The sequence below is a fragment of the Palaemon carinicauda genome, chromosome 29 (genome assembly GCF_036898095.1).
Source record: "Palaemon carinicauda isolate YSFRI2023 chromosome 29, ASM3689809v2, whole genome shotgun sequence".
Classification (NCBI taxonomy): domain Eukaryota; kingdom Metazoa; phylum Arthropoda; class Malacostraca; order Decapoda; family Palaemonidae; genus Palaemon; species Palaemon carinicauda.
Window position 1 is genome coordinate 79549030 of NC_090753.1, and position 15000 is coordinate 79564029.

At 36.9% G+C, this 15000-nt stretch overlaps 1 protein-coding gene across 1 annotated transcript in view; it reads left to right on the forward strand.

The window, feature by feature from the left end:
• The window catches only part of LOC137622679 (runt-related transcription factor 1-like), a 78734-nt gene that overhangs the window by 37470 nt on the left and 26264 nt on the right, over positions 1 to 15000 (forward strand). Inside the window, exons 4-5 of the mRNA XM_068353274.1 lie at positions 559 to 672; positions 12381 to 12393. Coding sequence (XP_068209375.1) covers positions 559 to 672; positions 12381 to 12393 — 127 coding nt within the window. The remainder of the gene's footprint in view (positions 1 to 558; positions 673 to 12380; positions 12394 to 15000) is intronic.

The following is a 15000-nucleotide window of genomic DNA, read 5'->3' on the forward strand; positions in this document are numbered from 1 at the left end:
CCACTCAATAAACATTTATTTCATCCTCATCATCATCATCTCCTCCTATACCTATTGACGCAAAAGGCATTAGTTAGGTTTCGCCAGTCGTTTCTATTTTGAGCTTTTAATTCAATACTTTCCCATTCATAATATACTTCACTCCTCATAACCCTCAGCCATGTAGGCCTGGGTCTTCCATTCTTTATTCTCAACCATGTAGGTCTGGGTCTTCCATTTTTAATCCTCAGCCATATAGGCCTGGGTCTTCCAGTCTTAATTTTCAGCCATGTAGGACTGGGTCTTCCATTCTTAGTCCTCAGCAATGAAGATCTGGGCCTTCCATTCTTAATTCTCAGCCATGTAGGCCTGGATCTTCCAACTCTTCTAGTGCCTTGTAGAGCCCAATTGAAAGGTTTGTTAACTAATCTCGCTTGGGGAGTGTGAAGAGCATGCCCAACCCATCTCCATCAACCCCTCACCATGATCTCATCCTCATATGGCATTCTAGTAATCTCTCTTATAGTTTCAAAACAGTCATTTACCTGAGAATAATTAAAACTTTATTTTTCCCCGCAGGCAAAAGTTTTTTGCTGACCATCACCATCAGCACGACCCCGCCCCAAGTTGCGACCTACACCAAGGCCATCAAGGTGACCGTGGATGGCCCCAGGGAACCTAGGTCAAAGTCACGTGAGTAGAGGCTTAGATGTTCCAGTAGATGAGGTTACATATGTGTGTTTTATTGTGGTTCAATGAATAGCAGAACGTATAGAAACGAGTGGTTATGTTAAGGATCCTTCTCCACTAGAGTTTTGTGCTCACTCAACATCCAACCCTCATCAAGTAACCCTTCCTTCCTTATCCCCCTTTCCTTTCTCTTTCCCCTTCCTCCTAGTTCCCCCTTCGCCACCTCCTCCTCCTCCTCTCTTTCCCCTCCCGCTCCTTTTTATTTTCATCCCCCTCCTCTTCCTCCTTTCATTATTCCTTTCCCCCCATTCTTCCCTTCTTCACTTCATCTTCCCTTCATTCTCCTCCTCCCATCATCATTCTCTTCCCCTAATCCACTCTTCTCCTGATCTACCCCTTCTCCTGATCCACCCCCTTGCACTCATCTTCCCCTTCTTCCCCGCATCTTCCCTTTCCCCTCATCCTTCCCCTTCCCCTCCCATTCCTCTCCCTTTTCTTCTCTCCCCCTCTCCTCCCATTTCCCTATCCATACATAGCTCGCAGGAATAACAAAGTGTGTTTGTGCATATATTCATAGTTTAAGACAACCTCTTACTTTATTTCTTCTTAATGCTAAGGTTCGAATCCTTGGTCTGGCCGAAATGCTCTTCATGAAAATAATTTCTTCATTGGTCTGTGATCCCGTGGCAGAGGGAATTGCAAGAATAATTTCTTCATTGGTCTGTGATCCCGTGGCAGAGGGAATTGCATATTAAAAGGTATTTGTGGGTTATTTAATGAATAGAAAAATATCCAGGTATCCATTTATTACTTTGACTTGTACATCGTTTCAACTGAGGCACTATCGCAAAACACTGAAATGATCTGGATTTTGTTATTTATTGTGGGACTTGTTGTTAGTAATTTAATCCTAAGGCAAAATGGGATTTCGGATTGCTTTTTAATGGGTAGGTGAAGAAATCGTAAACGATCTTGTTTTTTTTTTCTTTATTTTTGTGGCTGAAAGGATTTTTAAAGGAGATCCTTGACGAATGATATCATCACGGTGAGGTACTGCTCTCTCTCTCTCTCTCTCTCTCTCTCTCTCTCTCTCTCTCTCTCTCTCTCTATATATATATATATATATATATATATATATATACACACATATATATGTATACACATATATATGTATATGTATATATATGTGTATATGTATATATATATATATATATATATATATATATATATATATTGAACTTAAAAGTCACTTAAGCTTATGAACGTTGAACTTAGAAGTCACTTAAGCCTATGAACGTTGAACTTAGAAGTCACTCAAGTTTATGAACGTAGTGGGCGAGCACTGTCGCCACTGAGCTAGAGAGAGAGAGAGAGAGAGAGAGAGAGAGAGAGAGAGATTAACGTGTGGACGCAACTCCTCTCAGGATAAAAAGATATGATGTAGCGAATCTCAAGTAATTAATTGCAAATCATTGCGGTCACACCGTTTGCTTGACGTATTCCATGTAGTTCATAACTTTACATAAAGTAATTAGAACTTCCATCTATTAGTAACTACGTAGTTTCTACTCCTGTAACTACTAATTGTAGTTTCAATAGATATTAATCTCTGGAACCGTCTTTCAATTAGTTTGTTGTGGTGGCCGATGTGGTAATGTCCCTGACTGGTGAACGCCAGACTTCTCAAACTCGTTAGTTTCTTTGGTCGCTGCAATCTCATCATCCCTGTGAAGTAAGGATGGGGTGTTTTGGGGGAGCCTATAGGTCTATCTGCTGAGTCATCAGCAGTCATTGCCTGGCCCTCCTTGGTCCTATCTTGGGTGGAGAGGGGGCTTGGGCGTTGATCATATATATATATATATATATATATATATATATATATATATATGTATATATGTGTGTGTATATAATATATATATATATGTATCTATATATATATATATATATGCAGTATATATACTAATATATATATATATATATATATATATATATATATGTATATATATATATATATATATATATATATATATATATATATATATATATGGTCAGTCTCTTAAGGCATTGTCTTACTTGATAGGGTAATGTCACTGTCCCTTTCCTCTGCCATTCATGAGCGGCCTTTAAACCTTTATGCATATTGCATAAGATTTATCATAATTCTGACCATCCTATACATTCAGATCTTCCCGGACAGTTCCATCCTGTTCGTAATACTAGGCATGCAGTTAATTCTAATAGTCAGGCCTTATCCATCATGAGGCTCAATACTACACAGTATTCTAGAAGTTTTATTCTAGGTGTGACCAGGGGCTAAAACATGACTTCCAACTTCGTCGACGAAGGCAAAAAAACAACTGATTGAAAGACTAGAAAAATTAATTATATAATTAGTAAAAAAAAAAAAAAAAACTTTCATTTTAGGAAAATTTTCTATTTTTCCAAAATAAGTGACATTGATGATTTAAAGTTAATTTTTCTTTACATCGCAAGTAGTATTCGTGATATTGACATATGTATGTGAATTTTTGTTATATTTTAAATTGTTTGATATTAGTGAAATAATTTATATGGCCTTTTTTCATATTTGGTAAAATAGACCTATGGCATTTGTCCCTGTAAATTTTTCATAAATAGTTCAATTTAGATAAATAATAGTTTTTCCGTCCAAGTTGATAATTGATTTTTCTTTTGCTAAATTGACTAGTTATTATCAGTTTTTTATTTTTTTTCCCAGTGGAATTAGCATTGTTTTTTGAGTGATTTATGCCCTGAAGGACAATCTGCTGGACGGGAGTTCAAGACCCGCTCAAACTCGATAGTTTCTAATAGTGTCTGCACTCTCACCATCCTTGAGAGATCGGGATGGTGAGGGGGTTTGGGGAAGCCTATAAGTGTACCTGTTCGAATCATCAGCAGTCATTTCCTGGCCCTCCCTGGTCTACTCGCTGAGTTTATCAGCAGCCATGGCCTGGCCCTCCCTGGTCTACTCGCTGAGTTTATCAGCAGCCATGACCTGGCCCCCCCTGGTCTACTCGCTGAGTTTATCAGCAGCCATGGCCTGGCCTTCCCTGGTCTACTCGCTGAGTTTATCAGCAACCATGGCCTGACCCTCCCTGGTCTACTCGCTGAGTTTATCAGCAGCCATTTCCTGGCCCTCCTTGGTCTACTCGCTGAGTTTATCAGCAGCCATGGCCTGACCCTCCCTGGTCTACTCGCTGAGTTTATCAGCAGCCATGGCCTGGCCCTCCCTGGTCTACTCGCTGAGTTTATCAGCAGCCATGGCCTGGCCCTCCCTGGTCTACTCGCTGAGATTATCAGCAGCCATTTCCTGGCCCTCCTTGGTCTACTCGCTGAGTTTATCAGCAGCCATGGCCTGACCCTCCCTGGTCTACTCGCTGAGTTTATCAGCAGCCATGGCCTGGCCCTCCCTGGTCTACTCGCTGAGTTTATCAGCAGCCATGGCCTGGCCCTCCCTGGTCTACTCGCTGAGTTTATCAGCAGCCATGACCTGGCCCCCCCTGGTCTACTCGCTGAGTTTATCAGCAGCCATGGCCTGGCCTTCCCTGGTCTACTCGCTGAGTTTATCAGCAACCATGGCCTGACCCTCCCTGGTCTACTCGCTGAGTTTATCAGCAGCCATGGCCTGACCCTCCCTGGTCTACTCGCTGAGTTTATCAGCAGCCATGGCCTGGCCCTCCCTGGTCTACTCGCTGAGTTCATCAGCAGCCATGGCCTGACCCTCCCTGGTCTACTCGCTGAGTTTATCAGCAGCCATTTCCTGGCCCTCCTTGGTCTACTCGCTGAGTTTATCAGCAGCCATGGCCTGACCTTCCCTGGTCTACTCGCTGAGTTTATCAGCAGCCATGGCCTGACCCTCCCTGGTCTACTCGCTGAGTTTATCAGCAGCCATTTCCTGGCCCTCCTGGTTCTACTCGCTGAGTTTATCAGCAGCCATTTCCTGGCCCTCCTTAGTCTACTCGCTGAGTTTATCAGCAGCTATGGCCTGACCCTCCCTGGTCTACTCGCTGAGTTTATCAGCAGCCATGGCCTGGCCCTCCCTGGTCTACTCGCTGAGTTTATCAGCAGCCATGGCCTGGCCCTCCCTGGTCTACTCGCTGAGTTTATCAGCAGCCATGACCTGGCCCCCCCTGGTCTACTCGCTGAGTTTATCAGCAGCCATGGCCTGACCCTCCCTGGTCTACTCGCTGAGTTTATCAGCAGCCATGGCCTGACCCTCCCTGGTCTACTCGCCGAGTTTATCAGCAGCCATGGCCTGACCCTCCCTGGTCTACTCGCCGAGTTTATCAGCAGCCATGTCCTGGCCCTCCTTGGTCCACTCGCTGAGTTTATCAGCAGCCATGGCCTGACCCTCTCTGGTCTACTCGCTGAGTTTATCAGCAGCCATGGCCTGGCCTTCCCTGGTCTACTCGCTGATTTTATCAGCAGCCATGGCCTGACCCTCCCTGGTCTACTTGCTGAGTTTATCAGCAGCCATTTCCTGGCCCTCCTTGGTCTACTCGCTGAGTTTATCAGCAGCCATGGCCTGGCCCTCCCTGGTCTACTCGCTGAGTTTATCAGCAGCCATGGCCTGGCCCTCCCTGGTCTACTCGCTGAGTTTATCAGCAGCCATGGCCTGACCCTCCCTGGTCTACTCGCTGAGTTTATCAGCAGCCATGGCCTGACCCTCCCTGGTCTACTCGCTGAGTTTATCAGCAGCCATTTCCTGGCCCTCCCTGGTCTACTCGCTGAGTTTATCAGCAGCCATGGCCTGACCCTCCCTGGTCTACTCGCTGAGTTTATCAGCAGCCATTTCCTGGCCCTCCCTGGTCTACTCGCTGAGTTTATCAGCAGCCATGGCCTGACCCTCCCTGGTCTACTCGCTGAGTTTATCAGCAGCCATGGCCTGGCCCTCCCTGGTCTACTCGCTGAGTTTATCAGCAGCCATGGCCTGGCCCTCCCTGGTCTACTCGCTGAGTTTATCAGCAGCCATGGCCTGACCCTCCCTGGTCTACTCGCTGAGTTTATCAGCAGTCATGGCCTGACCCTCCTTGGTCTACTCGCTGAGTTTATCAGCAGCCATGGCCTGACCCTCCCTGGTCTACTCGCTGAGTTTATCAGCAGTCATTGCCTGGTCGTCCCTTTTCCTTGCTTGAAGGTTATCATTTGCATGTAAGGTCAGTTTCTATGCCATTGTTCTGTCTCTTGCATGGGGGGGGGGGGGCAACAAAAATTAAAGACCCGAGTTAACGTTGATTATTAACCATCGAATTTTTAGAACCAGCGAAAGTAGTCTGTAATGGATCTGTTTTATATATATATATATATATATATATATATATATATATATATATATATATATATATATATATGTACTGTATTTATGTATTTATATGCATATGTATATGCAATGCATATTATATACTGTGTATAAGTAAATATATAAATATATCTATAGTATGTATATAAATGTGTATATATATATATATATATATATATAAATATCTATAGTATATATATATATATATATATATATATATATATATATATATATATATATATATATACACATGTATGTATATATATATACGTGTATATATACACATATATATATGAATATATATACAGTATATGTATATATACATACATACTATAAATAGATAGATATGTATATATGTGTATATATATATTTATACACATAGTGTATATGTATATATTTACATGTATACATTACGTAAAATATATAATATATATATATATATATATATATATATATATATATATATCTAAATGTATATATATACACATATATATATGTAAATATACATATATACACATGTATATATACAGTGTATATGTACATATATATGTATTTATACATATATACATATATATGTATGTGTATATGTATATATTTACATACATACTATAATATATATATATCCCCTAAGAAAATAGACTTTAAATACCTCATTTCCTCACGGAAATTACAGTCTTTTTAGAATAAATATCCAATACAGTGTCCTAATCTTCGTCCATCCAGCATATCCTAAAGTAATTTGGTCACGCATAATAAGGCTAATTTGACAAGGGTCGCCACAGCTAGTAACTGGACATTTCAATGGGTAATTCCTTCACGGTATTGATCCGAGGCAGAGGTATTGCCTTACCACATACGTGTGTCATTGTCAAGACCAACCGATCAACGGCCGAGCCCCGTCTTCACCCAAGCTGAGAGCAGGGAGGGCCAGGTAGTGGCTGCTGATGACTCATCAGATAGAGCTATAGACTCCAAAAACTCACCCAACCCCATCCTTAGCTCATTAGTATGGTGAGGTTTCAGCGACCAAAGAAACTAACGATTTGGAGCGGGAGGACCACGGAGGGCCAGGTAATGGCTGCTGATGACTCATCAGATAGAGCTATAGACTCCAAGAACTCACCCAACCCCATCCTTAGCTCATTAGTATGGTGAGGTTTCAGCGACCAAAGAAACTAGCGATTTGGAGCGGGACTCGAACCCCAGTCTGGCGTTCACCAGTCAGGAACGTTACCACATCGGCCACCACAAGTGTATTAACGTTTGTGACTTAATGGCAGCACAGGATTAGAAATGAAACTATAAGAGAGATTACTCGAGTGCCATATGTGAATGAGATCATGGTGAGGGGGTAGATGGAGATGGTTTGGGCATGCTCTTCGCATTCTCCTAGAGAGATTAGTTCAGCAAACATTCGACTTGGTTCCACAAGGCACTAGAAGAGTCGGAAGACCCAGGCCTACATGGGCGAGGACTATGAAACGCGAAGTAGATGATGATGAATGCAGAAGTGATGATTTAAAAGCTCAAGATAAGACGACTGGCAAAATCTAATAGAGGCCCTTTGCGTCAATATATGTAAGAGGAGATGATGGTGATGATGATGATAATTAAAGTTTGGTCTCCTTTTTTATTTATGACCAGGTTGTGGAATGATTTTCCTGATCAGGCTGTTGAATCGGTGGAACTTCAGAAGTTCAAACTTGCAACGAATGAATTTTTGGTTGAACACAGACTGACATATCTCTCTTTTTATAGTTTGTTTATGAAAGGTCTATTTTAATGTTGTTACTATTCTTGAAATGTATATTTAATATTATTTATTCATTATATCTCGTGTAGTTTTTCTTGTTTTTCGTTTCCTTGCTGGATTATTTTCTATTTTGGAGCCCTTGGGCTTATAGCATCCAGTTTATCCAACTAGGTTTGTAGCTTAGATAATAATAATAATAATAATAATAATAATAATAATAATAATAATAATAATAATAATAATAATAATAATAATAATAATATGGATTTCTCGCCCCAAAAATAGTTGGCATCTTCTGCGTAATGCCAAAAATATTTTTTCTTTAGTTTGTTCGAGGTTAACTTCTGGTTTCATATGTTCGTCTATTTTGTGTGTTTTTTACTTACTTAATTTACTTAAGGGCTATTTTCCTGTTCCTATCACTCGGGAGAACCTTACTCTCTACAGGACTTATAAGATCAGTTTTTCCTATACATTTTTAGGTATTTTGAATATCACGCAGAATAATGGGTGTTTATTATTAAATCCATATAATCGAAATACTTAGAAAATAAGAAAGTCTTCAGTTTCTTATTGAAAGCCTTAACTACTTCAGTCTTTCGGGTGTCCAGTGGGGGCTCCATATTTGAAGATCTGAAGCCTACAGTGGGCATATATTGGCTCCAATATTTTGTAACCATCTGTAGTTATTCTCGTGTCTACACGATTTGTTGCCTGCACGATGTGTAGCGATATTTACCTCCGCCAATGAAGTTCGGAGGTGGTTATGATTTCGCCCATCTTTGTTTGTTTGTTTGTGAACAACTTCCTGGTCACAATATTACTCTTAGAATAGTTAAACTTTTAGGGATTAATTATGTTGAGACGGGAAAGCAATTCAATTTTGAAAATTCTAGGTCAAAGGTCAAGGCCAAGGTCGAGTAAAGGTCGACCGAAAAATACGCCTACGGTTTAAATTGATTTTGGGAAAAGCAAGCTGGTTTCGAGAAATAAGCTGCAGTGGTGGAGATCTGCATTCAGAGTGCTTTTCTAGTACATAGCTTTAACTCGATTCTAGCTTTAATATCTTTAGCTGTATTCTAGCTTTAAAGAAGTTCGTTTGTTTTTAATTTTTTCAATGAAAGGAAGTTAGTGTTAATACTCTTTTATGTTTCTATGTCCCTTTGAGATTTAGTGAAACCCGTGATTCTCTCTTTGTGGGAAATCATGAATGTTTATTTGGTGTGTCTGTCCCATGACTCAGAGAGAACGTGACTTGAGTGTTTTAGATACCGAAATGCCTCTGTACAGTAATTTGAGAGAGAGAGAGAGAGAGAGAGAGAGAGAGAGAGAGAGAGAGAGAGAGAGAGAGAGAGAGAGAGACTTTTGGTAAAGTATTCTAAAACCAGCGAATTCGTATACCGTACATCAGTCACATACACACACACACACACACACACACACACACACATATATATATATATATATATATATATATATATATATATATATATAATTTATATATTGTGACTGATGAACTGTATACGAATTCGCTGGTTTTAAAATACTATACCGAAAGTCTCTCTCTCTCTCTCTCTCTCTCTCTCTCTCTCTCTCTCTCTTGCTTGAGACTTAAAACCCAAATTTGTCGAGGCCAACCCAATTGTATCCCACTCGGTGACTTAAAATGTAGAAGGGTCGTCCTCGTAGGGTCTTTCCGTAAGGTCCATCATAATAAGGTTGTCCTCAAAGGGTCGTACTAATAAGATTGTCCTCAAAGGGTCATACTAATAAGATTGTCCTCAAAGGGTCGTCTTAGTTAGGATGTTCTTAAAGGGTCGTCCTAGTAAGGTTGTCCTCATAGGGTCGTTTTAAAAAGGACGTCCTCAGAGCGTCGTCCTGGTAAGGTTGTCCTTAAAGGGTCGTCCTATAGTAAGGACGTCCTATATTAAGGACGTTCCTGGTAAGGTTATCCTCAAAGGGTCGTCCCATAGTAAGGACGTCCTATAGGAAGGACGTCCTATAGTAAAGACGTCCTAGTAAGGTCATCCTGGTAAGGTTGTCCTCAAAGGGTCATTCTATAGCAAGGGCATCCTAGTAAGGTTGTCCTCAATGGGTCGCCCTAGTAAGGACGTCCTCAAAGTATCGTCCAAAAAGTCGTGATCCTTGAAGGTGTACCTAGTGGGATCCTGCTCGTATGGTTGTCCTGAGAAGGTCTTTTGGCACTAATCAAGCCAGGCACTTTGATACTCATGATGATTTAGGTCTTTCTTTTTATGGCCCTTAAGAGGTTCAGTGGTGCACTCTACGGGGTGGGGGTGGGGGAACCTGTAAAAAAAAGGAACGATAAAATGTCATTATCTCATTTGCGCCGTATTTTAAGTTCAGTACGACTTGAAAGGGTTTTCGTTGTGAAGCCTTTGTATGTGGGCTGCTACTGTTAACTGTGCTAATAGATTTTTATTTTTCGTGCGACTAGCAATTTTTCTTTTACAGTTAATGTTTATTTTTTATACTAATGCTAGAATTTTTTATTACTAAAATGCTTTCGCTGTTGCTTACTCTAAAAATTTATCTGTACTACTGCTACTTTTAAGAAATTGTTATTGATTATTGATATTTCCCATGCTACTAAACATTTTTCACGAACGCTAGAAATTTTCCACAGCTGCTGGAAATTTTTCAAAGCTGTTAGAAATTTTCCAAAGCTGCTTGAAAATTTCCAAAGTTGTTATAAAATTTCCAAAGCTATTATAAATTTTCCAACTAGAAAATTTCCAAAGTTGTTATAAAATTTCCAAAGCTATTATAAATTTTCCAACTAGAAAATTTCCAAAGTTGTTATAAAATTTCCAAAGCTATTATAAATTTTCCAACTAGAAAATTTCCAAAGTTGTTATAAAATTTCCAAAGCTATTATAAATTTTCCAACTAGAAAATTTCCAAAGTTGTTATAAAATTTCCAAAGCTATTATAAATTTTCCAACTAGAAAATTTCCAAAGATATTATGAATTTTCCAAATTTACTAGAAAATTTCCAAAGCTATTATAAATTTTCCAAAGCTACTAGAAAATTTCCAAAGCTATTATAAATTTTCCAAAGCTACTAGAAAATTTCCAAAGCTATTATAAATTTTCCAAATTTACTAGAAAATTTCCAAATTTATAAATTTTCCAAAGCTACTAGAAAATTTCCAAAGCTATTTAAATTTTTCCAAAGCTACTAGAAAATTTCCAAAGCTATTTAAATTTTTCCAAAGCTACTAGAAAATTTCCAAAGCTATTATAAATTTTCCAAAGCTACTAGAAAATTTCCAAAGCTATTATAACATTTCCAAAGCTACTAGAAAATTTCCAAAGCTATTATACATTTTCCAAAAGCTACTAGAAAATTTCCAAAGCTATTATAAAATTTCCAAAGCTACTAGAAAATTTCTAAAGCTATTATAAATTTTCCAAAGCTACTAGAAAATTTCCAAAGCTATTATACATTTTCCAAAGCTACTAGAAAATTTCCAAAGCTATTATAAATTTTCCAAAGCTACTAGAAAATTTCCAAAGCTATTATAAATTTTCCAAAGCTATTATAAATTTTCCAAAGCTACTAGAAAATTTCCAAAGCTATTATAAATTTTCCAAAGCTACTAGAGCATTTCCAAAGCTACTAGGAATTTTCCAAAGCTGTTGCTAGCCAACTCAAGATTTTCTCATCTACTACTACTAGGGAGTTTTCCTGTAACTTTTAATCAGACATTTTTGAGTTTCAAATACATTCGACTTATCCTTTTTACTCGCCCCACGCCTCCCACGGGATACCCAAGGGTATCGTATTATAACCAAGGGTATTATATTTTTTAGTGGGTAACCATCCAACTATTGACCCCAGCAAATGGATGGGTGCTTAGTGCCGGCATTGCATTGTATTGTATTTGCAGTGTTCCTTCGGCCCCTAACTGCACCTACTTTTTAGTCTTCTCCTTTACTTCGTATTCTTGCTTCCTTTCTTTCATCTTTCTGAACTGCTCAAATTTTCACCGTCATAATCTGAATACTAGGTATTTGTCTCGGTTCCAATTGGCAATTTTTTGCATTAAGACTTTAAAAAAAAAAAAAGACCTGTTATTTTGTATGAAAGACTTGTCCTTTTGTAGTAGACTTGTTATTTTTGTATTAAAGACTTGTCTTTTTGTAATAGACTTGTTATTTTTGTATTAAAGACTTATCTTTTTGTAATAGACTTGTCATTTTTGTATTAAAGACTTGTCTTTTTGTAGTAGACTTGTCTTTTTGTAGTAGACTTGTTATTTTTGTATTAAAGACTTGTCTTTTTTAGTAGACTTGTTATTTTTGTATTAAAGACTTGTCTTTTTTAGTAGACTTGTTATTTTTGTATTAAAGACTTGTCTTTTGTAGTAGACTTGTCATTTTTGTATTAAAGACTTGTCTTTTGTAGTAGGCTTGTCATTTTTGTATTAAAGACTTGTCTTTTTGTAGTAGACTTGTTATTTTTGTATTAAAGACTTGTCTTTTTGTAGTAAACTTGTCATTTTTATATTAAGATTTGTCTTTTTGTAGTAGACTTGTTATTTTTGTATTAAAGACTTGTCTTTTTGTAGTAAACTTGTCATTTTTATATTAAGATTTGTCTTTTTGTTGTAGACTTGTCATTTTTGTATTAAAGACTTGTCTTTTTGTAGTAGACTTGTCATTTTTGTATTAAGACTTGTCTTTTTGTAGTAGACTTGTATTAAAGACCTTTCATTTTGCATGGAAGGCGTGTCCTTTCGAATTAAAGACTTATCCTTTACGATCAAAGTTTGTCGTATGGGTTCCGGATCCCCTTTCAGGAATCTGCATTTCTGTCCTGGTTTCCATTTGGAAGGAAATGCCCAAATACAAATTACTCTTTCAAGAACACTTACTGTATAGCTTGTTTACATTCTGGGTTTACTTGAATGACCATACAAAGATAAACATGATGTTCAGTGAAACAGTCTCTCTCTCTCTCTCTCTCTCTCTCTCTCTCTCTCTCTCTCTCTCTCTCTCTCTCTCCCTCTCCGACTGTTTAGTACCTCTAACAGTGAGGCATTTGTTGACTGAATGCCCCAATTATAATAACTTGAGGAATAGATATTTGTTTGAGGCTCGAGGTGAGGGTGGCAGGTTCATCCTTGCCAAGATTCTTGGAAATGATGTGTCTTACTATGCAAGTGGCATTTTTAGATTTATTTCAGAAGCAGGTCTTCTGAAAACTATTTAACTTTTATGACATTTAACTTTTATGATTTTAATTAAATACTTTTAATTTTTATTTAATTTTATTTTTTTATTTTTGTATGCATAAATTAAATGTTACCGGCGTCAATGACCTTAGATGTCAGGATGCCTGAAAACTCTAAATCAATCAATCAATCTCTCCCTCTCTCTCTCTCTCTCTCTCTCTCTCTCTCTCTCTCTCTCTCTCTCTCTCTCTCTCAGCGGCTTCTTTAGTGGCTTTGTACACAGAGTAAAGCGACCGGCAGCGAGGAATAATGTCAACAAGGTTGAGAGTCGTAATTTTTTTTTTTTTTTCTGTAGACAAATTTACGACTCCGTTGTCTATTTGACCTTTTCATTTCTCTTAAATGCTTCCATTATTTTGAGCATTTTTACTCGGATTCTTTTAACGTTTTATGTAGTTCTCATGTTTAATGGTACGCTCGAGCACACTATTCTATTCGATTTCTCTTCCTTTTTTAAGTTATTATAGTTTATATATAACAGATCTATTCTAATGTTGATACTGTTCTTAGAATATTTTATTTTAACTGTTCATTAATTCTCTAGTTTGTTTCTGTTCGATTTCTCTTCCTCTTGTTTTTTAAGTTTTTCTTATAGTTTATATATAACAGATCTATTCTAATGTTGGTACTGTTCTTAGAATATTATATTTTAACTGTTCATTAATTCTCTAGTTTGTTTCTGTTCGATTTCTCTTCCTCTTGTTTTTTTAATTTTTTCTTATAGTTTATATATAATAGATGTATTCTAATGTTGGTACTGTTCTTAGAATATTTTATTTTAACTGTTCATTAATTCACTATTTTGTTTCTGTTCGATTTCTCTTCCTCTTGTTTTTTAAGTTTTTATTATAGTTTATATATAACAGATCTATTCTAATGTTGGTACTGTTCTTAGAATATTTTATATTAATTGTTCATTAATTCTCTAGTTTGTTCCTGTTCGATTTCTCTACCTCTTGTTTTAAAGCTTATAAGGTTTATATAAAAAAGATCTATTCTAATGTTGTTACTGCTCTTAGAATATTTTATATTGTTCATTAATTTTCTTGTCGTTTGTTTCTATTCGATTTCTCTTCCTCTTGTTTTTTCAAGTTTTTATAACAGTTTATAAATGGAAGATCTATTTTAATGTCGTTACTGTTCTTACAATATTTTATTTTAACTGTTCATTAATTCTCTACTTCATTTCTATTCGATTTCTCTACCTCTTGATTTTTCAAGTTTTTATTACAGTTTATAAATGAAAGATCTATTTTAATGTTGTAACTGTTCATAAAATATTATATTTTAATTGTAATTATCCTGTAGTTTATTCATTTCCTTAGTTCTTTTCCCCACTGGGTTATTTATCCTCGTTGGAGCCCTTGGGCTTATAGCATCCTGCTTTTCCAACTAGGGTTGCAGCTTAGCTAGTAATAATAATAAAACCTCCATTACTGTTTCTTTTCTTCCATCTTGCTGTCCAACATCTTAAACTTTCATCCCATTGTGCAACTTAGCGGTGAATGGTCTCCCCGGTCTTAATTCAGTGAATGAAATCTTATAATCATCATCATCATCATCATCATCATCATCACCTCCTACGCCTATTGACGCAAAGGGCCTCGATTAGGTTTCGCCAGTTGTCTCTATCTTGAGTTTTTAATTCAATACTTCTCCATTTATCATCTCCTACTTCACGCTTCATAGTCCTACATGTATATGTATATATGTATATATATATATATATATATATATATATATATATATATATATATATATATATATATATATATATATATATATATATATATATATATATATATATATATATTTATATATATATATATATATATATATATATATATATATATATATATATATATATATATATATATATATATATATATATATATATATATGTATATATATATATATATATATATATATATATATATATATATATATATATACAGTATATATATATATAATATATATATATATATATATATGTATAT